A 27468-nucleotide genomic window follows, 5' to 3' on the forward strand; every position below is an offset into this window, starting at 1 on the left:
ATCTGCATCCGTGAAGATCATGGCCAAGAAAACCCCATAGTTTTCTTCTCTTTAACCACATAAAACCCCATATAGTCCTCTGTAACACATGGGGTCAGCAATGGGTTTGGGTTTTGGTTTGGTACTCGTTCAACATTTGGGTGTTCTCTATGTGCCGGGCAGTTTTGGGCTCTGGGGTGCATCGATGGACAAGTCCACCGGATTGCAGAGCTCGTGTGAACGCGGGTGGGCAGCGAACGGGAATTGAAGATGATTCCAGAGGCAGGGGCTCTGGGTGGAGGGGGGCTGGAGCCCGCTGGGCGGGGGCGGGGTGATTTGGAAGCCTCCTGAGCTGGGCAGGTACCGCACCTGCATCTCCCTTGGCCTTGGGCCTGAACACGGGCAGGGGAAGCCTGGCTGTCTGACCTTCCAGCTTCCTCCCAGGTGACTTCAGCCCTCCCGGAGAAGTTCACAGGCTCTGCAATTCCCCCGCCCCCTTCCCCCAGGCCCCAGAAGGAAGGCCTCCTCCCCCTTGTGTCTGTCCCTGCAGGCTGCAGGCCCCCTCTCACACCCCAGCATCCTGCTCCTGCCGACCGTGGGCACCCTGCAGACCCCAGCCCAGGTCCCATGCACACTGCGAGGTCTCTGAACCCTGCCCCTGCCCCTGCCCCTAGGGACTGGTCAGCCCAGCACCTGAGGACCCTTTGACCCAGGCTGCCTCGGTCAAAATCTGGCGCCACGCCTGCAGCTCCACAGCCTTGCACAGGGAGGGTCCTTCGCTGAGCCTCTGGTCCCCCAGGGGAGCGTGGGGGTGGGTGGTCGTGGCACCCTGCACCGAGGAGGATCCGACGCTCAAGCTCCCCTGCCTCCGCCCGTGGTGTCCGCGCCCACCAGCCCCTCTCTGGGCCGCGGAAGGCCCCGCCGCCTTCCTGTCCTTAGCGCCGCCCGAGGGGAGGTGTTCCTGGGCTCCAGGCCCGCCCCGGGGCGGTGCACCGTCGGCCCCGCGGAGAGGAGCCCGTGCCCGCGCCCGGCAGCCGCGCTCCCGGGTCCCCCCGCCGCGGACCCGCGCACCCCGTCCCCGCCCGCGTCCCCCGCTGCGTACGGGGTGACGCAGGCCCGCCCCCGCCGCCGCGACCGGCCCCCGTGGCCGCCGCTAACGGTCCCGCGCCCCCGCCGCGCGTGCACCCCCGGCCCGGCCCGCGGGAACCGAGGCGGCGATGGAGCCGCTGCGCTCGCTGCTGTGGGTGAAGGCACAGAGCTGCACCGTGAGCCTGGAGCCCGCGCGGGCGCAGCTGCGCTGGTGGCGGAGCCCGGGGCCCGCGGGCGCCCCCGGCGCGGGTGAGTGTCGCCGGCCCGCCGCGCTCGCTCGGGGACGGGGGAGAGCAGGACTGGGAGCCTGGGGACAAGAGGCCCCTGGGGAGCGGGAGCTGGGGACGGGGAGGCCGAGGGAGACCCCGGGGTCGTGGGGCGGGGGTTCCAGGAAGGCGGGGGGCAGGGTACGGAGGAGGAGGGGGGAGGTGCAGAGTCCTCAACGGCAGCTGGCAAGAAAAGGTCCGGTTCGGGTCGCGGAAGGTATTGCGTTCTGGAGACGTGGGAGGACAAAGAGCAAGCGGGGGGGGGACGTCCTGGGGATGTGGTCACTTCCCGGAGTGACCCCCTGGGCGAGGCGCCTGCATGCCCGCCGGGGAGGTCAGCAGCCGGGAAGGTGGCCTTGATGGGCCCTTCCACACACGGGTCTGCAGGTATCTAGAGAATAGCCATCCGGACGGGCTCAGATGTGTTAAGGACGAGGATGGTACAAGGCCCCCTAGTCATTTCAGTTTGACCCAAAGGTGGATGCTTTCCTGAACCATCACAGGAGGGAGTACTCTGGCGGGGTAAGGGTAACTGTGGCTAAAGAAGTTGGAGAAGGGGCTGGGTGACCTCTGCCGGGATGTGCTCTCTCTGCGTGCTCTCTGTGCGTGAGGGGGTGGGACGTTCATTTTGGTGCCACAGGCTGAAGGAGTGACCTCGAGGGCCCCCCAGTTCTGAGAACACGTAATTTCTGGAGTTTTGTGTACCTGCCACCTGGAGGGCACGGTGCAGGGGTTGGCGAGAGGCAAGGACATACCCTTTCCAGCTGGCCTGAGATGCAGGGGAAGGACTGCTTGGTCCCTTTGCAGAGCTATCTGGTGACGGAGGGATTGGCTTAGAGAGGAGGTGTCACTTGAGCTTCGGAAGGAGGGGGAGGATTACCCAGCTTGAGTTGGAGGGTGTGAAGCGGGAGGGTGGTCGGGGCACAGGAAACCTGGTGGGTGTGCTCCACTTCATTCATCCTGATCTTTCGCGAGTGTTTATTGAGAGCCTTTTGGGGACACTGCTTCCCATGGAGCCTCTGCTGCAGTGGGGCTTTGTCCATGAAAGGGGCTTGGGGAACAGGCAGGAAACGCTTGTCTGTCGTGAGGAGAGGGAGTCGCAATGATGGCAAATGAGAACGATGTTTAAGCGTTGTTATTTTCTGGTCCAGGCAAACCCGGGCCCCTGACGTTGTCAATGGCTCGGATGTCAGATCAGCCTCGATCCCCGAGACTCTCTCGTGGATCTCTATGACGTCTCTTGAGCGTTAAGGGCTTATTATCCCTTAGCTTTCAACATATGACCGAGGGTGACGTATACCGGGTCGGGAGTGACCTAAGAGTAAGCCAGGGCGAGCTGCCGCGGCTGCCTGCTTCCCAGTCCACAGTGTATGACCGATTGGCTCTGGTTATGACTCCCTCCTTTCATACACGTTGGAGCTCTCTGAGCCCGTTTGGATGGTGTTGCTAAGTCCTTGTTTATGACTTAGTTGGTCCTGATGTCTCCTGTTGATAAGGTCTTTTTCGTCCTCTAAGTTGCACCATCTTCTTTGTCTCCCTTTTTCATGTGTTGTTTACCTCTACGTTTGCTTTCAGCGAGCCTGCTCTCTCCACATTGTCCGATGGAGGTGGGCACTGGCTAAGGGGCAGGCATGGCAGGTGGTGGCAGGTCGCTGTCTTGTATGGGTGTCACTGCGCGGTGATGTTTGCCTGGAGACCTGGAGGGACTGCATTCTGTGCCCCTTGGGGAGAGACCCATCCAGGAAGGGCCAGTGAGTGCAGAGATCCTGAGACTCTAGGCCGAGGTGGCCAGCAAGTCCGCCTGGGAGACTGGGATGGAACTTCGCCTTTTCCTGTGATTGGGACAGGAGGCACTGGAGGGTTCTAGCAAACTGGACAATTAAAAAGGACCGCTGGCTGCTGGCTGGACAGAGAAGAGGAGGGACGGTCAGGAGACTGTGGGGCTAATCCTGGCGAGTGGGACGTGCTGATTAGGGACATTCGAGCAGGGTTGGTTTGTGGGGCGAATGAAGCAAGGACTCCAGGTTTGGGGCGGATTGAAGCTGTGGTTGACTGAGAGAGGGACCCCACGGGGAGTAAGAATTTGCTTTTTTGGTGATTGGGTGGGTGTGCAGCAGAGGCCAGAAGTTCTTGTGTGGCCATTCTGAGTTTGGGATGCCTTTTAGACACTGCTTTGTGGACCGTGGGTGAGAGGATGGGTGCTGAGAGTCCCCAGGTGGGCTGGAGAGGGTGGGGGGCCCAGGCCTCTGACCTGTCACCAATGTTGATTTCCCACCCTGGCGTGACCAGAAACAGTGTCTTTGGGGAGATATGTGAGTAGGCGCCTGAGACTACTCCTTTCTGAGGTCCGTAGGACGTCTTCTTGGGAGAAACATCATGCCTCAAACATGACCCTCGGCCGAGTACCCCCACGTGAATGGTATATCCAGTCCCCTGCTCTGTTGGATGTAGGGATGTCACTTTGCCCCACAGGGACCTGTGATTTGGCACCTGTCTTGGGGCCTGGTGTTTAACTGAGCATCCCTACAAATCTCTTGGCTTAATGGTGACGGGTGCCATTTTGTGGAGCACTTACTACGTATGAGGAAGTGTGCTTTACGCCTGTGTCGTATTCAGATGCTATGGCATTCCTGTGCCCATGACAATGTTGAACTGGCCCTGCTGGCAGTCAGGCTGGGGTTTGAAGCTCAGTGGGTCCAACTCCAGCCCCATGCTTGTCCCTGATGAGTGTCCTGCCTCCCTCAAGAGCTAAGAGGCTATGTGGACGCTGGACAGCCCCGCCCTGACGGGGTACCAGGGGCGGGGAGTCACTCATTGCCTGTTTTAGGCTGGGCTCCTCATCCAGCTATCATTATGGTTTTCTGTCACCACGTTCTGGGCTCTGTGTGGGGCTGTGTCTACTTTTAGCCTGCTTGTTTTCCGGGCTGCTAAGGCCCACAGCTGCTTAACCTCTTCCTGGGAATGGTAGCTGCTTCACTCATGCTGACTGGGAAGGTGCTTCTGTGTGGGGGCATCCAGGGCTCCCCCTCTGGCTGCCCAGAGACAGACCACTCTGTGCATTCCCTATCGAAAATGGCTGGGCTGCAGCTGCAGAAATGAAGCCACTCCATCTCTTTGGGTTTTTTTTTTATAGCTCGTGACCCCCAAAAGGAGCCAGGCCCATGTGAGAGCGTTTAGGGCGTGAGTGAGCTCGCCAGGGCAGAATTTGGACCAGTCAGGGACGTTTGGCTCGGTAGGAGAGGGTGCTTGCCCAGGGGTGCTGGGCCGGGGCTCCTGTCTGGGCCTGCCTGGCTGGGCCGGGCCTGGGGGGAGCGAGGGGGGTTGTACTCCCACAGGCTCCCAGAGGGCCCGTGTGGTGAGGAGAGAGCAGCCAAGGAGCTGGGGGTGACAGGTGGGGTCAGGAGGAATTGAGAGGCAAGCTGGGAGCCCTCGTGTGGGGATGGGCCAAAGGAACAGCCAGAGTACCTAGTGGCCCCCGAGTGCCACGGTGCTGGGTGTGGTCACCCACATTGTTTCATGTAATGCTCTCGGTGACTCAATGTTGTTGTTAGCTGGGGTCCAGTCGCCCCCAACTCATGGTGACCCCATGTGTTTCACAGTAGAACTGCTCCATGGGGTTTTCTAGGCTAGAATCTTTACTGAATCGGATCACCAGGCCTTTCTCCCAAGGTGTACCACCCAGAGACCTTACTCAGTTAAGGCTCTTGTTTTAGGCCGTGAGAACTGGACGTGGTGTTGATTGCCGCAGGGGCTGTGGTGCACAAGGAGCTGGCTTTCAGGGCAGACATCTGCTCCCGCTCGCAGCTGGCCCAGGCTGGGAGAGCTGCTCCCTGCTCACCCGCAAAGGTAAAGAGGAGCCGGGAGTGCCGCAAGTTTGTGCCCCAGGAGGCTGTGAAGGAGCAGGGGCCCAGCTGGGCCAGCCTGGTCGGAAGTAGGGCAGACGGAAAACAGGAAGCCCCAGGGGGAGGCTTCTCAAAGTGGGCCGAGCGGATGAACTTGAAAGCGACTGACATTACGTCCTGATTATAACTCTAAGCTGCAGTTAAAGGCGCTTAAATAGACTCTGGGTTTGTTCTTTTGGAGTTGGAGCTTGAGGACTGTGTGTGGGGTGGGGTAGGGGCCACAGGCAATGATGAAGAATACGGAGAGAGAGTGCTGGCTCCCACGCTCCACCGTGGACCTTGACAGGGAGTCCCCCCCTTCCTTCTGCCAGCCCCACCGGGCCCCCCCCCCCGAAGCTGCCGGGGAGTGCCCTGGGTGGGCTGCTGCTGTGTGCATGCCACGCACCCCCAGCTTTCCCTGCACCGTGCTGGGCAAAGCCTGAGCAGGCCACAGATGCTTAAAAACTTAAAGAAAAAAAAAATTGTTGTTGTTGAAAATACATACAGCACAAGTGTGTACCAATTCCAGCGTTTCTACATGTACCCTTCAGTGGCGTTGATGACATTTTTCAAGTTGTGCAACCATTCTCACTCTCCTTTTCTGAGTCATTCCTAAATAATTTTTTTCTGATTGCGAAAGTAATTCACGTTAATTTAGTAAAATCTAGAACACAAAGAAGAGCACAGAGAAGAAGAAGAAAAAAAGCCATCCTCAGAGTAGAAGTGTGCTCAATAGGGTTTTTAATGGCTGATTTTTTTGGAGATAGAGCATCAGGCCTTTCTCCTGAGGCACCTCGGGGTGAACTCAAACCATCAAGCTTTTGGTTAGCAACTAGTCGCGTTTACCATTTTCAACACCCAGGCACTCCAGTCTTACACTTAAGCACTAATTAATATGTAGTATTTGTGTAAATGCAAACAGGGAAAATGGCTAAGTACTCAGCAGCTAACTGAAAGGTTGGTAGTTTGAACCCACTCAGAAGGACCTTGGGAGAAAGGCCTGGCAACCTGCTCTTGAAAGATCACAGCCTTGAAAACGCTGTCCGCTCTGGCACGCATAGGATTGCTGTGAGTTATAGTCAACTTGATGGGAACTTTTTTTTTTTTGGCTTATGGAAAAGTACATGAAAGACAAGTTAGGAAAACATACTGTGGAATGTTTTCTATATAATTATTTACCCTTTTAAAACATGCTATTTAAAAACGGACTTTAGCAAGGTATAATTTGAGTGCTATAAAAGGCACGTTAAGGGTTTACTTGGATGAGTTTTCAGAAATGCCTCTGCCACGTAAACATCGCCCCATCAAGACATGGAGCGTTGACATCACCTAGAACCTTCCCCTGCCTCTGCAGTGAGATCCGTCCTGGTGTTTGTGTGTCGTGGTTTGCCCTTTTTTGTTCCTGAGTGGTAGTGAATCATGTGAGTATACCACAGTTTGTCTACCCGTCCACCTGCTCATGGACTTTTAGGCTGTTTCCAGATTTTGGCTGCATGAGTGAAGAGGCTGTCATCATTTGTGTTTAGTTGTTTTTGTGTGTTAAGAGCTGTGGCTGCTCACCGAAAGGTCAGTGGTTCAAATCCACCAGGCACTCCTTGGAAACTCTATGGGGCAGTTCTACTCTGTCCTATAGGGTCGCTATGAGTCGGAATCGACTCGACGGCAACGGGTTTGGGTTCTTGGGGGCATATGCTTTCATTTCCCTTAGGTAAATATTAAGGAGTGGAGTTGCCAGGCCATAGGAAAATGTCCGTTCTAAAACGTGACGTACACTGGCCGTGCAGTGTTGTATTCCAGGGACATTACCAATGCCTGATTTATTGACTGACAGCGGTAGAAAGTGTCTCAAATTCAGAATCAGATGTTGTTCTAAATTTAATCATGTCCTCCGAAAGCGTATGTTGAAATCCTGAGCCTTGTACCTGTGAGGGTGACCCTGTTTGGACATCAGGGTTTTTCTTTTGTGAGGTTAATGAGGTCATGGTGGAGCAGGGTGGGTCTTAAACTTAATCCCTTCTGAGTGGCACCTTATAAAAAGAGAACACGGACAGGGAAAGAGGTGCACGCACCTGGGAAGAGGCCCTGGGAGCAAGCGGCTACAACCAGGGCTTCCAACCGGTTCGGTTCGTTCCAGTTCGAAGCCCTGCTGAGAATTTGCATTTCCAAGTTCCCTGCTGAGAATTTGCATTTCCAAGTTCCCTGCTGAGAATTTGCCTTTCCACCCCAGATATACTGAATCGGAATCTACGTTTTAACAAGATCCCCAGGTGATTCTTATGTATAACTTTCTGAGAACTAACCGGTTGGAAGTGCTGCTATAAACCAAGGGGTGCCAAGGAATGCCTGGGGCTGCTGACAAGGAGGGACCCTCACCTCGAGCCGACACCCTCATTTGTATTTCCAGCCTTGAAACCTGTGAGATGATAAATTCCTGTTCTTTAAAGCCCCCTCTCTTGTGGTATTTTTGTTACAGCAGCTCTGTGTAACTGAGACAGATGGATTAAAGATTTTCGTGTAAAAATAAATATAGATCAATATATAGACGATATAGATCAATTTATAGTCTTGGAATGGGGGGGAGACCTTCCTAACCAAGATGGACTCCATAAGAAATTATTTTAAAACCCAGATATATTTGACTAAGTGAAATATTTAAAATTTCTTTTGTAATACCATAAATTAAAAAATGAGGGGGATGATGTTTTCAACAAATATAATAGTCAAAAGGTTAAATAAAAATAACCTTACATAAAAACTGACAAGAAAAAGACAGCCCAGTAGAGAAATAGCAGTGGGTGGTGGTGATGTTGTTAGGTGCCATCAAGCTGGCTCCGACTCACAGTGACCCCATGTGCAACAGAATGAAACACCGCCCGACCCTGTGCCAGCCTCACAATCGTTGTTATGCTTGAGCCCATTGTTGCAGCCACTGTGTCAATCCATCTCATTGAGGGTCTTCCTCTTGTGTGCTGACCCTCTACCAAGCATGATGTCCTTCTCCAGGGACTGGTCCTTCCTGATACCATGTCCAAAGTAAGTGAGAGAAAGTCTCGCTATCCTTGCTTCTAATGAGCATTCTGACTTGTACTTCTTCCCAGATAGATTTGTTTGTTCTTCTGGCAGTCCATGGTATATTCAGTTTTCTTCTCCAACGCTATAGTTTGAAGGCATCCATTCTTCGGTCTTCCTTACTCATCGTCCAACTTTTGCATGCATATGATGCGATTGAAAATACCATGGCTTGGGTCAGGTGCACCTTAGTCCTCAAAGTGACATTTTTGCTTTTTAACACTTTAAAGAGGTCTTTTGCAGCAGATTTGCCCAAATGCCATGCATCATTTGATTTCTTGACTGCTACTTCACTGGGCATTGATTGTGGATCCAAGTAAAATGAAATCCTTGACAACTTCAATCTTTTCTCCATGTATTATGATGTTGCTTATTGGTCCAGTTGTGAGGATTTTTGTTTTCTTTATGTTGAGGTGTAATCCATACTGAAGGCTGTGGTCTTTGATCTTCATTAGTAAGTACTTCAAGTCCTCTTCACTTTCAGCAAGCAAGGTTGTATCATCTGCATAACGCAGGTTGTTAATGAGTCTTCCTCCAATCCTGATGCCCCATTCTTCATCTAGTCCAGCTTCTTGGATTATTTGCTCAGGATACAGATTGAATAAGTATGGTGAAAGGATACAACGCTGATGTACCTTTCCTGACTTTAAATCCCACAGTATCCCCTTGTTCTGTTCGAACGTCTGCTTCTTGATCTATATACAGGTACCCAATGAGCACAATTAAATTGTTCTGGAATTCCCATTCTTCCAAATGTTACCCATAATTTGTTATGGTCCACACAGCTAAACGCCTTTGCATAGTCAATAAAACACAAGTAAACATCCTTCTGGTATTCTCTGCTTTCAGCCAGGACCCATCTGACATCAGCAATGATATCCCTGGTTCCACGTCCTCTTCTGAATCCAGCTTGAATTCCTGGCAGCTCCCCATCAATATGCTGCTGCAGCTGCTTCTGAATGATCTTTAGCAAAATTTTGTGTGTAATATTAATGATATTGTTCAATAATTTCCACATTCTGTTGGATCACCTATCTTTGGAATGGATACAAATATGGATCTCTTCCAGGCAATTGGCCAGGTACCTGTCTTGTCATAGACAAAGGTCTTAGTCATCTAGTGCCGCTATAACAGAAATACCACAAGTGGCTTGCTTTAACAAAGAGAAATTTATTTCTCCACAGTAAAGTAGGCTCAAAGTCCAAATTCAGGGCGTCAGCTCCAGGGGAAGGAATTCTCTCTCTGTTGGCTCTGGAGGAAGGTCCTTGTCATCAGTCTTCCCCTGTACTAGGAGCTTCTCCATGCAGGTACCCCGTGTTCAGAGGACGCGCTCTGCTCCCGGCACTGCTTTCTTGGTGATATAAAAAAAAAAAAAAAAAATTTTTTTTTTTTTTTTTCTGTCTGCTTGCTTCCCTTTTTATCTTTTGAGAGATAAAAGGTGGTGCAGGCCACACCCCAGGGAAACTCCCTTTACTTTGGATCAGGGATGTGACCTGGGTTAGGGTGTTACAATCCCACCCTAATCTTCTTTAACATAAAATTATAATCACAAAATGGAGGACAACCACACAATACTGGAAATCATGGCCCAGCTGAATTGATACACACATTTTTGGGGGGGACATAATTCAATCCATGACAACAAGTGAGCACTTCCAGCGCTGCATCCATTTGTTGAAACATCTCAGTTGGTATTCTGTCAGTTCCTGGAGCCTTGATTGTCACCAGTGCCTTCAGTGCGCCCGGACTTCTTCCTTCAGGACCATCGGTTCTTGATCATATGCAAGCTACCTCCTGAAATGGTTGAACGTTGACCAATTCTTTTTGGTATAATGACTCTGTGTATTCCTTCCATCTTCTTTTGATGCTTCCTGCATCACTTAATATTTTCCTCATAAAAAACCCGTTGCCGTCGAGTTGATTCTGACTCATAGCGACCCTGTAGGACAGCGTAGACCTGCCCCATGCGGTTTCCATGGAGCGCCTTGTGGATTCAAACTGCCGACCTTTTGGTTAGCAGCCACAGCTCTTAACCACTGCAGGAAACCCACGAGGGTTTCCATTTTCCACACAGAATCTTTCAGTATTACAACTCGAGGCTTGAATTTTTTCCTTCAGTTTTTCAGCTTGAGAAATGCCTATTGTGTTCTTCAGTTTTAATTTTCTATCTCCAGAACTTTGCACATGTCATTATAATAGTTCATCTTCTCAAGACACCTTTTGAAATTCTCTGTTCACCTCTTCTGCTTCATCACTTCTTCCATTTGTTTTAGCTCTCTGCTTTCCAGAGTAAGCTTCAGAGTCTCTTCTGACATCCATTTTGGTCTTTTCTTTCTTTTCTGCCTTTTTAATGACCTCTTGCTTTCTTCACGTATGATGTCCTTGGCGTCATCCCACAACTCGTCTGGTCTTCGGTCATTAGTGTTCAGTGCGTCGAAACTGAGCTTGAGATGGTCTCTAAATTTAGGTGGTATATATCCAAGGTTGTAGTTTGGCTTTCGTGGATTTGTTCTAATTTTCTTCGGCTTCAACTTGAACTTGTATCTGAGCAGTTGATGGTCTGTTCCACAGTCGGCCCCCTGGCCTTGTTCTGACTGATGATGTTGAGCTTCTCCATTGTCTCTTTCCACAGGTGTAGCTGATTTGATTCCCGTGTATTCCATCTGGTGAAGTACACGTGTATAGTTGCCGTTTATGTTGTTAAAAAAAGGTATTTGCAAGGAAGAAGTTGTTGGTCTTGCAGAATTCTATCATGTGATCTTCAGCATCATTTCTATCACTAAGGCCATATTTTCCTCTACTCCATCCAAAACCCCCTTGCCGTCAAGTCTATTCGGAGTCATGATGACCCTGTGTGTTACAGAGAACAGCTGCTCCACAGGGTTTTCTTGGCTATAATCTTCATGGAAGCGGATCCCCAGGCCTTTCTTTCAAGCTGCCACTGGCGTATCTGAAGCACCAACCACTCAGTTAGCAGCCGAGTGCAAACTGTGTGCCCCCCCAGGAACCTCTGCTCTGACCACCAGTCCTTCAGTCCCCAGACGAGCTCCCGGGGATGTGAACACCTCAGCGGCCCCTCCCTGGGGCCGACTGTGCTGTTGGAAAGTTCATGCATCCTGTTCAGGACTCAGCAGACTCCACGCGGCCCACGGCCTGGCTTGCACTCAGGGCTCCCACCTGTTCCCGTGCTCACCTGCTCTGAGCCCAGCTGAGCCATTTGTGATCACCCCCACCCCCATACACACACCCCTGCATCTTCTCATCCATTTGCTGTTTGCTCCCTCTGCCGGAAATATTTTTTCCTCAGTTCCCCACGTTGCAATCTCACCCTCCTTCCCGGCCAGCTCCCTTCACCAGCAGGTGACTGTTTCTTTATCCTTTACTTGTCCTTTTCTTTTGATTTTCTGGAAACTCTACTGGCACATCGCCTTCACCGTTTCTTTCCGCTTCGTGTCAGGGTTTTGCTTCTTTTTTCTTTTTTTAAATTTTTAAGGTATTGTCTTATCTCCCCTGCCTCCTGTCTGAGAGCAGAATCCACTTCCGGTTTACCTTCCCGCCTGCCTCCTTTTCCGCTTCCCCAGGAGCCCCACCCCGCATTGTTCTGTGTCCCTAAGTGTGCTGTGTAAATCTGTGAGTGGGTGTGTGAAGGAAAGGCTTGGCTGGCCCCTTGCTGACTCGGGAGAGCGCACAGCGCCCTCGTCATGTTACTAGCATCTCTGGTCACTGGGTTGGCCAGGTGCCCTCTGGGCAATGAGCTGGGAGGTGCCAGCGGCTTGTGGTGGCCGCCACTGTACTCGCACGGGAACATGACATGGAGTGGGGGGGTCCAGTGATTTCTCACTCTGTATGCTCTCTGCGGAGCCCTGGTGGCGCAGTGGTTAAACCATTCGGCTGCTAACCCAAGAGCTGGCAGTTCGACTCCACCAGCTGCTCCTCGGAAACCCTATGGGGCAGGTCTCTGGAGTCCTATAGGGTCAAAGTGAGTCAACATAAACTCGACAGCAATGGGTTTTGGGTTGGTATGCTCCCTGAGGACCCCTGGTGGCACAGTGGTTAAAGCACTCAGCTCCTAACCCAAAGGCTGGTGGTTGGAATCCACCACCTGTTCCACAGAAGAAAGATATGGCAGTTGACCTCCATAAAGACTACCGCCTTGGAAACCATATGGGGCAGTTCTACTCTGCCCTACAGGGCTGCTGTGAGTCAGCATGGACTGGGCAGCAGTGGGCTTGGTTTTTTGGGCTTGGATGCTCTCTAGTCACCTTACTGTTCTCTGAGTGAACGTGGGCCTGCAGCCAGTGGGTGGCCAGGAGGCTGACCCAAGTGCTGCGTCCCCCACACCCGCCCGATGTGCCATCTGCACCTGTATTTTCACCCCACCACGGAGTCAAAAAGGAGCCCCAGTGGCGCAACAGTCAAATGCTCAGCTGACAGCTGAAAGGTTGGCGGTTCAAACCCGCCCAGTGGCTCCCGGGAGTAAAGACCTGGCGATCTGCCCCTATGAAGAATACAGCCTAGGTAACCCTATGGGGCAGTTCTACTCTGTCACATGGAGTCGCTAGAGTCGAAATCAACTCGCTGGCACCCTACAACAACAACATGAAGTCAAAAGTAAGGTAAATAGTCAGATTGTAGAAAGCTAATTACCCGTGTGTTTTCATATGGAGAAACCTCAACATACCTGAATAGGAAATAAGCACTAATGCTATCTGCCTATCTCAGAAAAGAATCAAACATCTCTCTAGATTTGCGTACTAAACAAAAACCAAACCAGTTGCCACTGGATTGATTTCGACACTTGGCGACCCCACGTGTGTCAGAGTAGAACTGGGCTCCATAGGGTTCTCAACGGCTGACGTTTCAAAAGTAGATGCACCTCTAGGTGCATTCGACCGTCCAGCCTTTGGGTTAGCAGCTGAGTGCGCTAACCATTTGCAGAAAATAACAACAATACCAAATACTGGCACAGATGTGGAGAAAGTGGGACATTCCTTCATTGCTCCTGGAAGTGTAAAGTGGTGCAGCCACTCTGGAAGACGGTGTGGCAGTTTCTTAAAACACTAAGCATGCGACTACCGTGAAGCCCAGCCATTGCACGCTGGGCATTCCCCCCAGGGAGATGAGGGTTATGTTCAACAAAAACCTGCACCGAATGTTTATAGCAGCTTGATTCCAACGATCGTGAAGATGGCTTAGGACTGGGCAGCGTCTTGTTATACTTAAGGTCGCCACGAGTCAGAGCCCATTCAAGAGCACCTACAACAAGATTTCTAACAACCCAGATGTCCTTTAATGGATGAATGGTTAAACAAACTGTGGTACCTTCATACCATGGAAAACTAAAAAAAAAAGAAATTACAGTTGCCGTCGAGTCGATTCCAACTCCCGGCGACCCCGTGTGTGTCAGAGTAGAATTGTACCCCACAGAAATTTCAGTGGTTGGTTGTTCAGAAGCAGATTGCGAGGCTTGTCTTCCGAGGTGTCTTTGGGTAGACTCGAACCTCCAACTTTGGGTTAGCAGCTGTGAGTGCATTAACCATTGTGCAACCAAGGAGAACTGTTATTGTTGTTAGGTGCCATCGAGTTGGTTCATACTCATAGCAACCCCGTGCACAACAGAACGAAACCCTGCCCAGTCCTGCGCCATCCTCACAATCTTTGCTATGTTTGAGCCCACTGTTGCAGCCACTGTGTCAGTCCATCTTGTTGAGGATTTCCCTCTTTTTCCCTGATGCGCTACTTTACCAGAATGCTCCTTAAAAGCAAGGATGGTGAGATTACGTCTCACATGCTTCATACGTGTTTTCAGGAGGGATCAGTTCTTGGAGAAGGACGTCATGCACGTTAGAGGGTCAGTGAAAAAGAGGAAGACCCTCAACGTGATAGATTGACACAGTAGCTGCAACAGTGAGCTCAAGCATAACAGCGATTGTGAGGATGGCAGAGGACTGGGCAGTGTTTCTTTCTGTTGTACACAGGGTCACTGTGAGTCAGAACCAGCTTGACAACACCTAACAACAACTTCTTTACCAAGCATGATGTCCTTCTCCAGGGACTCTTCCTTTCTCATAACATGTCCAAAATTCGTGAGACAAAGTCTCACCATCCTTGCTTCTAAGAAGCATTCTGGTTGTACTTCTTCCAAGACACATTTGTTCATTCTTCTGGCAGTCCATGTTACATTCAGTATTCTTTGCCAACACCATAATTGATGAATGTCAGCTCCTCGGTCTTCCTTATTTATTGTCCAGCTTTCACATGCGTAGGAGACTATTGAAAACACCATGACTTGGGTCAGGTGCATCTTAGTCTTCAAGGTGACATCTTTGCTTTTTAACACTTTAAAGATGTCTTTTGCAGCAGATTTTTCCAATGCAATAGATTTAACACATTGAACGCTAATATTTGGAGACCAGACTTGTTGTGGAATGACATCAAGGACATTATACATGAAGAAAGCAAGAGATCATTAAAAAAAACGGGAAACAAATGGATGTCAGAGGAGATTCTGAAACTTGCACTTGAACATTGAGTAGCTAAATTGAATGGAAGAAACCATGAAGTGAGCTGAACAGAAGATTTCAAACGGCAGCTTAAGAAGACAAAGTGTTATAATGACATGTGTAAAGACCTGGAGTTAGAAAACCAAACGGGAAGAACATGCTCGGCGTTTCTCAAGCTGGAAAAACTGAAGAAAAAATTCAAGCTTTGAGTTGCAATATTGAAGGATTCTATGGAAAAAATACTGAACGATGCAGGAAGCATTAAAAGAAGGTGGAAGAAATACACAGAGTCACTGTACCAAAAAGAATTGGTTGACATTCAGCCATTGCAGGAGGTAGCATATGACCAAGAAGCTATGGTACTGAAGGAAGAAGCCCGAGCTGTGCTGAAGAGGATGGTGAAAAACAAGGCTTCGGGAATTGATGGAATACCAGCTGAGATATCTCAACAGACAAAAGCAGTGCTAGAAGTGCTCACTGTCTGTGCCAAGAAATTTGGAAGACAGCTACCTGGCCTACTGACTGAAAGAGATTCATATTTGTGCGCATTCCAAAGAAAGGTGGTCCAACTGAATGGAAAACTACTCAGCAATAAAAAGAAATGAGCAGTATACACACACAACAACCTGGGTGAATCTCCAGGGAATTATGCTAAGTAAAAAAAAGCCAATCCCAAAAGATTACATGCTAAATGACTCCATTTATATAACATTTTTGAAATGGCAAAGTTCTAGAAATGGAGAAGAGATTGATGGTTGCCAGGGGTTAAGGAGGGGGCTGGGGATTGGAGGGAAGGTGGGTGTGGCTACAAAAGGGCAAGGTGAGGGACCTTTGAGGGGATAGAAATGTTCTGTATCTTAACCACCTCAGTGTCAACATCCTGGCTGTGATGTTGTACTATAGCTTTGTAAGACGTTACCAGTGGGGGGAACTGGGAAAGGGATGCAAGGGATCTCTCTGTGTTATTTCTTTGATTTTTAATTGTTATTAAGATAAAAACTCAGGTATCATAAAATTCACCCATTTGAAATGTGATGTTCAGTGGTTTTTAGTATATTCACAGAGTTGTGCAACCATCACCACTGTCCAGTGCCAGAATATTTTCATCACCCCCAAAAAGAACCCACTAGCAAAATGTGCTAAGTGAAATGAGTCAGTTGCAAAATGACAAAACTGTATGATATCATTTATATGAAATAAGCAAATACATAAACCTGTTGACCAAAAGAATTGGTCAACATTCAGCCATTTAAGGAAGTAGCATGTGATCAAGAACCGATGATATTGAAAGAAGTCCAAGCTGCGCTGAAGGCATTGGTGAGAAACAAGGCTCCAGAAATTGACAGGATACCAACTGAGATATTTCAACAGACGGATGCAATACTGGAAGTGCCCACTCATCCATGCCAAGAAATATGAAAGACAGCTACCTGACCCACTACTGGAAGAGATCCATATCTGTGTCCATTCCAAAGAGAGGTGATCCAACAGAATGCATAAATTATTGAACAATACCATTAAAATCACACACAAGTAAAATTTTGCTGAAGATCATTCAAAAGCAGTTGCAGCAGTACATAGACAGGGAACTGCCAGAAATCCAAGCTGGATTCAGGAGAGGGTGTGAAATGAGGAATATCATTGCTGATGTTAGATGAATCTTGGCTGAAAGCTGAAAATACCAGAAAGATGTTTACCTGTGTTTCATCGACGATGCAAAAGCATTCAGCTGTGTGGATCATAACAAATGTTGGATAACATTGTGAAGAATGGGGATTCCAGAACATTTAATTGTGCTCCTGAGGAACCTGTACATAGACCAAGAGGCAGTTGTCTGAACAGAACAAGGGGTACTGCGTGGTTTATAGTCAGGAAAGGTGGTGCATCAGGGTTGTGTCCTTTCATCGTGCTCATTCAATCTGTATGCTGAGCAAATAACCCAAGAAACTGGACTCTATGAAGAAGAGTGAAGCATAAAGATTGGAGGATGATTCATTAACAATTTGTGATATGCAAATGATACCACCTTGCTTGCTGAAAGAGGACTTGAAGAACTTACTGATGAGGATCAAAGACTACAGCCTTCAGTATGGATTACACCTTTAGATAAAGAAAACAAAAATTCTTACAACTGGACCAATAATTGATGCATTTGAGTTATGGTGTTGGTGAAGAATATTGACTATACCATGGACTGCCAAAAGAATGAACAAATCTGTCTTGAATAAGTACAGCCAGAGTGGTCCTTGGAAGTGAGGATGTCGAGACTTCATCTCACGTACTTTGGACATGTTATCAGGAGGTACCAGTCCCTGAAAGGACATTGTCGTGGATTGAATTATGTCCCCCAAAAACGTGTGTATCAATTTGGCTGGGCCATGATTCCCAGTATTGTGTAGTTGTCCTCCATTTTGTGGTTGTAATCTTATGTTAAAGAGGTTAGGGTAGGATTGTAACACCTTTAGTAAGGTCACATCCCTGATCCAATGTAAAGGAGTTTCCGTGGGATGTGGCCTGCACCACCTTTTATCTTACAAGAGATATAAAGGAAAGGGAAGCAAGCAGAGAGTAGGGGACCTCATACCACTAAGAAAGAAGCAGTGCCAGGAGCAGAGCACATCCTTTGGACCCAGGGTCCCTGTGTGGAGAAGCTCCTAGTCTGGGGGAAGATTGATGAGAAGGCCAACAGAGAGAAAAAGCCTTCCCCTGGAGCTGATGCCCTGAATTTGGACTGTTAGCCTACTTTACTGTGAAGAAATTTCTCTTTGTTAAAACCATCCACTTGTAGTATTTCTGTTATAGCAGCACTACACAACTAAGACAGACATCATGCTTGGTAAAGTAGAGGATCAGTGAAAAAGAAGACGACCTTCAACAAGATGGATTGACACAGTGGCTGCAACAATGGCCTCAAACATAGCAACAATTGTGAGGATGGCACAGGACCAGGTGGTGTTTTGTTCTGTTGTACATAGGGTCCCTCTGAGTTGAACTGACTTGACAGCACCTAACAACAACAACATAAACCCATTTTCATTGAATTGATTGTAATAGTGACCTTGTAGGACAGTAGAACTGCTCCCAGAGGGTTTCCAAGGCTGTAATCTTTACTGGAGGTGACTGCCACATCTTTCTTCATCTGAGCAGCTGGTGAGTTTGAATTGCCAGCCTTTTGGTTAGCAGCCACGTGCTTAGCCAATGAGCCACCAGGGCTCTCTGGCAAATATATAAAAACCAGAAATTAGTAGTGATTACCCGGGATGGGAGGAGCCTTGGTGGCATAGAGGTTAAGAGCTCGGCTGCTAACCAAAAGGTTGGCAGTTCAAACCTACTAGTTACTTCTTGGAAAAACTGTTTTGCACAGTGGCTGCACTGCTGGTCTCCATGATTTCTGATGCAAAATCCACTATCTGAATTGTTTTCCCTTGCAGGTAACGTGTTGTTTCTCTCTCACTGCTTTTAAGAATTTTTTTTTTGTCTTTAGTTTTCCAAAATTTGACTATTATGTGTCTTGGTGTGGAATTCTTTGACCTTATCCTACGTGAGGTTTGCTCAGCTTGTTAAATCTGCTGGTGTATGTCTTTTGCCTGGTTTGAGAAGTTTCCAGCCATTTTTTTTTTTTTTTTTTTAGTACTTTTCAGCCCCATCCTCTTCCTTTTCTATTTCTGGAATTCCAGTGATACATATATTTGCTCTTTTGTTAGAACCCCTCAAGTTCCCAGAGACTATTCAATTTTTTTAGTCTTTTTTTCCTCTGTTGCTCTGATTGGGTGATTATTTTTTGTTTTGTTTTGAGTCTGTTTTTTCTCTGTTGTTCAGATTGAGTAGTGTGTATTATTCTGCCTTCCAGGTCACTGATTCTTTTTTCTGTCCCCTCCATTCTGCTGTTGAGGCCATCCATAGCGTTCTCCATTTCAGCTATTGTATTTTCAGCTCTAAAATTCCCATTTGGCTCTTTTGTGTGCTCTCTGTTTCTTTGCTGAGGTTTTCTGTTTTTTCATTTGTTTCAAGCATGTTTGGAATTGCTTGTTGAAGCATTTTTGCCGTGGCTGCTTTAAAATTTCAGCCACGTAGTTCTAGCTCAGTCTCTGTCCTCCCAGTCAATGTCAGGCATCTATTGATTGTCTCTTTGCATTCGTTTGAGCTCTTTCTGTTTTGCTACCATCATCCCTATCCTTTTCCAGAATATTATACCAACGTTAACGTAAACTCAACGCCCCCTAACAAAACGTCCCTTTTTTCCTTTTCCCTGCTGCCCCTGATTTTGTTGTTGTTAGGTGCTATAGAGTCATCGCCGACTCTACGATAAGTGATTTTCAGTTCAAACCTAGATATTTTTGTATTATTTTAGAAACTCTGGATATTACTTAAATTTTCCAATCTAGCTGGTGTCCTCTGATAATGCTCCATCAGGAAAGGGGACACCACTTGCTTCCTGCCAGGTGAGGGTAGAAGTTCCCCCACTAGGCTTCTGTTGACACCTGTGGAGGGGCTCCTCATTACTCCTGGGGAGCTACAAGTCCAGGCTCCCCATGTTGTCTGCACTTTCACCACAGGGGCATGGGGTTTGTTCCTAGCCTGAGAGGTTGGCAGCCCTAGCTCCCTACTCTGCCTTCTCTGCCACTACCTTGTGGGGGTGTTGGGACATCTTGTTATAACCCTAGAGGGTACAAGTCTAGGCTCCCCACTCGGTCATCGCTGGCTTAAGAGGGTGGGGCCACACTGTTCGGTGATGTTTGGCTGGAGTAGAGCTGCTCCTATCTAAAAGTTTTCTGTTCACTAGGCTGCCCCTTTCCTGGTCCTTGAGCCAGAGAGAGTGGGCTTTTGTTGGGGACTTTTTTTTGTTGTTGTTATGTCTTTTCTCATTGGTAATTCCAAGTTTCTACTTCTTCAGTTCCAAGTCTGGGATACCATATTTTTATGCATATAATGCACAGCTTCTATGTTTGTTTGCCAATTGTGCCCTCCCCCGTGAAGTATTTTCGTAAGCGCTGCTATGCCAATTTTTTTTACACGTTGCTATGAAAATAATTAGCATTGCACACTTAAGGAAATACCTTGTGGGGGGAGGGTGCAGTTGGCAAACAAAAGTGGAAGGTTCGAGTTTTTTGTGTAAAAATACAGTGTAGAGGCAAAAAGAACATCTGGGGAACTCACTGCCATGTTGTTCCTGAGTCCCAAAGTCCCCAGCCCTCTTCCTTCCGCTTTCCAGAGTCCTCTTATGTTCCTTTTATATGTGATATCCATGGATTTTACTTAGTGGGAGGAAAAGAGAAAAATCTGTCTACTCCATCTTCCTAGAAACGAAAGGTCCCTGTTTATTTATTTATTTATTAATATTATTTTCTCTCTGTTCTTCAGATTGAATAATTCTGTTGATCTATTTTCTACTTCCCTGACTGTTTGCTGTAGCGTCTCCATTCTGTTACTGAGCCCATCGGGTGATTTTTTTTAAATTTCAGATACTGCACTTTACAGTTCCAAGTTTCCCATTTGGTTCCTTTTAATAGTTTCTATTTCTCTCCTGAAAATGTCTGTCTTTCCATTCATCTTAAGAATGTCAACTTTACCTTGTGGAGCATGGATATAATAGCTGCCCTAAAGCCTGTATCTGATAATTCCAACATCTGGGTCATCTCAGGGTTGGCGCCTGTTGTTGTCTTTTCCTTTGAGAATGTCAGGTTTTCCTGGTTTTCGGTATGTTGATTAATTTCAGATTGTATCCTGGACATTTCGAGTATTGTGGTATAAGACTGGTGTCCTGTGAAAATACTCTGGGGACTTTTAGAATGCTTTGGTGATTGACCCGACTGGGCACAGGCTGCACATCCGTGGGAGTAGTTCCAGTGTCAGCCCGTTTTCGAGGCCTTGGCTATGCTGCTTGGGTCTGCCCCTCACATTCATCAGTAGGTTAGGCTGGGACATGGGAACTGGTACATATGATAGTTAATGTGTTAGTTAAAATGAGGCTCTGGTGGCACAGTGATTGAGCACTCAGCTGCTAATCAAGGGGTCGGTGGTTTGAACCCACCAGCCACTCTGCAGGGTAAAGACCTAGCAGTCAGCTCCCATAAAGATTATAGCCTAAGAAACTCTATGGGGCAGTCCTACTCTGTCACAGGGGGTTGCTATGAGTCGAAATCAACTCAACAGCACACCACAACAACAACATAGTTAAGATCTCAAGGCCTTTGCTGTGCTGCTGCTGCTGCTTTTTTCTAATTGTGGCTGAAATACGTACACCAAAGCATTTGCCAGTACAACTTCCCACATTTACAATTCAGTGACATTGATTGCATTTTTCAGGTTGTGCTACCATTATCCCTGTCTTTTCCAAATTATTCCACCACCATTAACATAAACTCAGTGCCCAGAGTCGGCTCCAACTCATTGTGCCCCCATGTACAACAGAACGAAACACTGCCCGGTCCTGCACCATCTCACAGTAGTAGGTATGTTTGAGCCCATTGTTGCAGCTGCTGTGTCAGCCATCCTGTTGAGAGTCTTCCTCTTTTTCGATGACCCTCTTCTTTACCAAGCATGTTATCCTTCTCCAGAGATTGATCCCTCCTGTTAAAAGGTCCAAAGTAAGCAAAACAATGTCTCATCACCGTCAATTCTAGGAGCATTCTGGCTGGTCACCACTAATAACTTTTGGTTTCTATGTATTTGCTTATTGCATGTAAGTGAGATCATACGGTATCTGTCCTTTTGCAACTGACTTATTTCACCCAGCATGACGTTGTCAAGGCTCATCCATGTCGTGTGCTGTGCTTCTTTGGGTGTGTCCTGCCCCTGTGCAGCCAAGGGTGAGCCCAGGACTTGTGTCAGTTCATACACAGAACCAGGGGTGCCCCTGTCCAGCCCTCTCCTCTCCCAGGCTGCGCCCACACTCTGGTTTTGCTAGCCAGAGGGGTGGGTCTTTTTCTGTCCACATCTGCGTTATCTGAGGCAGCCTTTGGGTCAAAGCTGGAGATAAAGAAGGAAAGAAGAAACCAGGAAGCTCACTGGTCACTCTCCAGGTGTTGACTTCACTGCCCAGTCTGCCTGCTTCTATTGGCTTTTTAGAGTCTGCAGTTAAGTGCCTTCGTGTGTGTTATGGATTGGATTTGTCTCCCACAAAATGTGTTGTAATTCTTTACCCCTGTACTTGTGGAGTGACCCCGGTGGTGCAATGGTTAAGAGCTCTGCTGCTAACCAAGAGGTCAGCAGCTTGCATCCACCAGCTGCTTCTTGGAAACCCTATTGGGCAGTTCTATATTGCCCTATAGGGTCACCGTGAGCCGGAATCAACTCTACGGCAACAGGTTTTACATACATACACACACACACTGTATACTTACGGATATAATCCCATTTTGGAATGTGGTTTTCTATATTGCATTAATAAGGCTATATCAGTGTAGGGTATATGTCTTAATCTGATCACCTTCAAGGTATAAACCAAGCTGATTAACAGAGAGCAGGAAGCAGAGATGATGACAAAAATGCCAAGCCACGTAGAGGTCGCCAAGGAAACAGAAGCTGAAGAGACAAGGACCTTCCCCCAGAGCCAACAGAGAGAGAAAGCCTTCCCTTAGAGCTGGCACCCTGAATTCAGACTTCTAGCCTCGTAAAGTGTGCGAAAATATATTTGTTTGTTAAAGCCATCCACTCGTGGTATTTCTGTTATAGCGCACTGGAAGAATATTGAATATACCTCGGACTTCCAGAAGAATGAACAAACCTGTCTTGGAAAAAGCATAGCCAGAATGGTTGTTAGAAGCAAGGATGGTGAGACTTTATCTTGCTTACTTTGGACATGTTATCAGGAGGGACCAGTCCCTGGAGGAGGACATTATGCTTGGTAAAGTTTTGGGTCAGTGAAAAAGAGGAAGACCCTCAGTGAGATGGATTGACACAGTGGCTGCAACAATGGGCTCAAACATAACAATAATTGTGAGGATGGCACAGGGCGGGCGGTGTTTTGTTCTGTTGTGCACAGGGTTGCTATGAGTTGAAAACGACTTGGTGGCACTTAACAAATGACAACAAACAAAAGCACTAGACCCCTAAGACAGTGTGTTTCATGTCCAGAGCTCTTAGCATCATCTGTGGGAGAGAGAGGTTGTCGTAGGCTTGGCCAGACGTCCTGTCTTAGTGCCGTTGTTATCTGTGCTGACATTCACTGTGTCCTTACAGTGCTTGGTGTTTATAACCTCATGCAGTCCTCAGGGCAGCCCTTTCAGAGGTCCTGTTATCATCCCCACTTTAGAGACAGGGTCTGGGGCTTAGAGAGGCCACCGCTGGTAAGTGGCAGAGGGAATTCAGAGTGGATTCTGAAATCCTGAGTGCTCACTTGTCGAGGACACAGGTTTGGAGTTCGTGAAGTAATCCCACTGGCTTGCAAAGCAGCATGGCAAGGGGGAAAGAGCAGGGTTCTCGGAGCGGCAATCAGCCGGTTCCCAGCCTTGCATTCCCAGGTGGCACTGACAGGCCCCTGTGGTCCTCTGGCCCTCTTTTCTGTCTCTGCGAGGGGGATGCCAGGACAACATCTCACATGGGTAGAGGGGTGAATGAGAGGTGAAAACACACCCTAAGGTGCTAGTGTAAATTGGACGGTGGTTAGCTATTCTGCTGGTGGGTTGGCTGGTTTAATAGAAGTGGCTCTCGGATTAATGCAGCACTCCCGTGAACCCACAGGCCAGGAGACAAAGATGTGTAAGAGAACCTGTAGTTTAACCAGAAAAACCTAGTTCTGTAGATTGGCTGGAGTCCCTGGGTGGTGGAAAATGGTTAGCGTGCTTGGCTGCTAACCGAAAGGTTGGAGGTTCAAGTCCACTCAGAGGTGCCTCGGCAGAAAAGGCCTGGTGATCTGCTCCTGAACAATCAGCCACTGAGCACCTATGGAGCACGGTTTTACTCTGACACACACAAGGTCGCCACGAGTCGGGGTTGGCTCGACAGCACCTGGTTTATGGATTGGCCACAAAGGGGACCTGTGCAGGTGGAATGAATCATCCATCCACAGAGCTCACGGCAGTGAGGCTTCTGGAAAAGTCAGGGTTTGGGTTTTCCGCATCAGGCCCTGCGATCGATGGGAACGGAATCCGTGCAGAGGACCCCTTAGTGTGGCACGCCCGCGAGGGTGCTGGGCTGGGCTGTGTAAACCACCTAGAAGCTGTTGGGTCTTGGGTCCCGTAAAATGCTGATGAGTGTCTGTGTCTGTCTCAGGTGTGAAAGAACCTGTGCCTTACCAAGGTGTTGTTGTTGTTAGTTGGTGTTGAGTCGATTCCGACTCATGTGACGGAGGCGATATGGGATCCCTTTTAAGTCAGAATTATTATTGTTTTTAAATGACTATTGTTTTTGTATTTTATTGTGGTGGAATATATATAACAAAACATTGCCATCTCGGCCATCTTTACGTGCATGGTTCAGTTCATTAATTACGTCCCCCTTGCTGTGTGACCATCACCACTGTCCATTTCCAGATGTTTCCACTACCCTCACAGAAGCTCGTGGCCCTGAAGCAGCACCTCCTGGTTTTCCCCTCTGAGGCAGAATTCTTCCTAAGACATAGTGAATTCGACTGTTGCTTTTCAGGTGTGTTTTTTGGAAGGACACATTGATGTGTCTGTGTGTCGTAACAGATTCTGTAAATGACATTCCTTCACATGGCAGTGACAGATGTGTCAGCAGCAGCTATGGTGTGTCTCTCTGCCACCCCTCTTCAGAGCACTGGGGTAGGGGGTGCAGAGATTTCTGGGGTCTGCTTCCCTCCCCGCTCACTGGCAGAGCAGCCCCTGACTTTCTGCAACCCGACTGTGAGAAGCAAATGGGATACCAGAGTCAACCACCCTGTAGGTCATGGAGTGCACTGTCCAGGGAGGGAGAGCCCCAAGTCCTTATCAGAAGACCCCAAGTCCTCATCAGAAGACCCCGAGTCCTCATCAAGGGCACCCCTGCCCATCACCTCCCAAAGGAAGAACATGTCCCCAGAGTGACCCTAGAAGCCTCCTGCTTCCCTGTCTCCCACCTTCCGTGGCCCAAGTCAGGGGTGGCCCTGGGAAGATGTCAGGGTCCCCCAGCTGGGATGCAGGCCCGCCTGTCTACCCCAGGCCCCTGGGAGACCTGCAGGAGAATGTCACCTGAGAGAGGCCCATGCATGTGAACTTTAGGCTGTGGTACTGTGTGGGGAGCCCGCTGGGATATGAGCCCCTGCCTCCTTGTTCTGTCTGCCCTTCTCCCCACAATCCAGCAGGGGCTTTCTGGTCACCTCACTGATGAGAGAAACATTTGGGGGTCCCGCCTTGCAGAGCCTGTGAAGGCCCCTGCTGTCTGGGTGTGGCCTCCTTGTGGCCTGCCCACAAGGAGCTGCGATCGCCTCAGACTGGAGGCCGTGCACACCCTAAGCCCCTGGCGGGTGTGTTCCTGTGCTGGGTCACCCGTGCCAGGCCACCTGACTTGAGTAACCTGTCCACGGCCCTCTCATCCCAGGGCTTTTGTGGGCATCAGGTGAAGCCTGCAGGTACAGCTGGCCTGTGAGCACTTCTCTCTCTCTCACTGTCTGTCTCTCGCTCTTTCTGTCTTGGTTGGTCTCTATTTTTTTCTCTCCTGAGTGGCGAGAGCTGTGAGCCTAGGACAACCCCTAGTGTGCAGTGCCCACCAGTCAGGTATGGCGGAGCATCCAGGTCACCAGGGCTGGTAGTGCTGGTGGCCTGGTAGGTGACTCTCCTACCATGGATGTAGGCAGATTGACCCTCCAGGGCTCTGGGCTCCACCTCCCTGAGGAGGAAAGCAGGCCCTTCTCCTGATCCTCATCTCGTCCTCGTGCCTCAGGGCCTTTGCACTGGCCGTCTCCGCAGTTAGTAGTCTCAGGGCTCATTCCCGCTCCTCCATCGAGTCTCCGAGCCCTGCCCCTCTGCTGCTCGCTCTAACAGGATTTACTGATGTTGATGTTACTGTGTGGTGATGTCTCCCATCTTCAGAATGTTAGCCACATGAGGGCAGGGCTTTGTCCATTCTCGCTCCACCTCCCTGTCTAGAACGGTGTCTGCTCATGAACCAGCAACCAAACCAAACCTATTGCCGTTGAGCTAACTCCGACTCATGGCGACCCTTGTGTGCAGAGTGGAAATGTGCTCCGTAGGGGCCTCAGCCAAAGACGGGTGAACCGGTCTGTGCATTTTTCCCGGAGCACACGCCTGGTGCCAGCCCTCCTCTGCCCGTCCAATCTTTGGCCCTTCTCTCCTCCCGTTTTCTGTAAACCTGCCTAGCCTCCTCCTGCCTCTCCAGAGAGTGTTCCCTGCTGAGAGCTTTCCCAGCTCATCTGGAAGGCAGGTTATGACTTTGCTTCTCACCACACCAGCTAGCAGTTCTGACATTCTGAAGCTGCGGTGAGCCCTGCTATGTGGGTAGCATAATTCCAAGGAGGGGCAAAATGTCCCCCAAGGGCAGGACAGTCTCAGAGAAGGCTTACCCACCTGCAGCTGAACTGCAGTACAGGAAGGTACTTACGTCAGGGCCAAAGCGAAGGATGATGCCCCAGCTAATCCCTGAGTGTCGCCATTTTACGGATGAGGCAACCAAGGCTCAGAGTAATGTGCCCAGGTTCACAGCGTTGGGAAGGGCCAGAGCTGGGTTTTAGCCTCAGCAGGCTTGCCCCCGGGTTCACACTTAGCCGTTCCCTTAAATGGTAAGTGCTGTGGTTTTGGCTGGAATGAAGAGAGATGGAGAACTCAGCCTGGCTTTGCCTCTGCACCAGGAAGAGGATGGTAGAGGAAGGTTGGTCCACAGGCAGCCCTGGGCCCGCGTGGTACCAGGCTCATAGCCAGTGGGCTCGCCCAGCACACCCAGGTGCCTGCCAGGCTGGATTGGGGCACGGAAGAACCTATGGGGTGGGTTTCACCTGGAATGGCTACTTTCACCCAAGATATGTCCCTAGAATGAAGAAGGCACACATGGGCGTGCAGGCAAGGCGCAGAGACCACACTTAGTGGTTCACATAACAGCAGATCATAGTGGTCAAGGGCCTCATCTGACCATCATGGATTTTGGGGGGCTCACTGGGCTGTGTCGTTATTGCTGTCAAGTCAGCCCTGACTCGTGGTGACCTCATATACAACAGAACAAGATGTTGCTGGGTCCTGCACCATCTCCGTGATCATTTGGCCTGCGTGAGCCCATCATAGCTAGGATATGCTTAGAGTTTTATTTGAAACTTTGTTGTTAAAATAAACGCTGAAGCAGAAATGGTGGCAAGTGAAAATTTCCTTATTCAAATAGATCGTTAGTAGAAGCAATGTTTTTCTTACACATGGTGTCTGCTGTTGATGGTGAGGCCAACAGGTCTTGCTATGCCGCATTTGGACAAATAACCTTGGGCTGGGGAAGCTCTGGAGCCTTATATAACACTTAAAAAGTTGATACGGAGCTACGTTAGTTTGTTTTCAATGATAGAAATCTGATTTCACTTTTGGCGTCTTGGGCCAGGCTAAAAAACGTGGTGAGGGTGCTGAGTGAGATTTCACCTGTGATCCACGTGGTCAGGAGGACTACAGAGAGTCGCACGGCACCTTACAACAGCACTTCCTCCCCCTAGAGGCAGTGGACGGTGGCCCTCACACTGATACTTTTTATCTGACTTGCGCGGTGAGTTTTTTTTTGTTTTTGATTTGTAGCCAACACTCTAAAATCTAG

General features: G+C 49.1%; 1 protein-coding gene across 2 annotated transcripts in view; it reads left to right on the plus strand.

Moving 5' to 3' along the window:
- Nucleotides 1-1173: 1173 nt before the first annotated feature.
- Nucleotides 1174-27468, plus strand: part of CERK (ceramide kinase) — a 68827-nt gene continuing 42532 nt past the window's right edge. For both annotated transcript variants that reach the window (XM_064283353.1, XM_064283354.1), the window contains exon 1: nucleotides 1174-1317. In XM_064283353.1, the coding sequence (XP_064139423.1) occupies nucleotides 1197-1317 (121 nt within the window). In that variant the 5' untranslated portion in view covers nucleotides 1174-1196. The remainder of the gene's footprint in view (nucleotides 1318-27468) is intronic.

The sequence above is a fragment of the Loxodonta africana genome, chromosome 4 (assembly GCF_030014295.1).
Source record: "Loxodonta africana isolate mLoxAfr1 chromosome 4, mLoxAfr1.hap2, whole genome shotgun sequence".
Taxonomy (NCBI): Eukaryota; Metazoa; Chordata; class Mammalia; order Proboscidea; family Elephantidae; genus Loxodonta; species Loxodonta africana.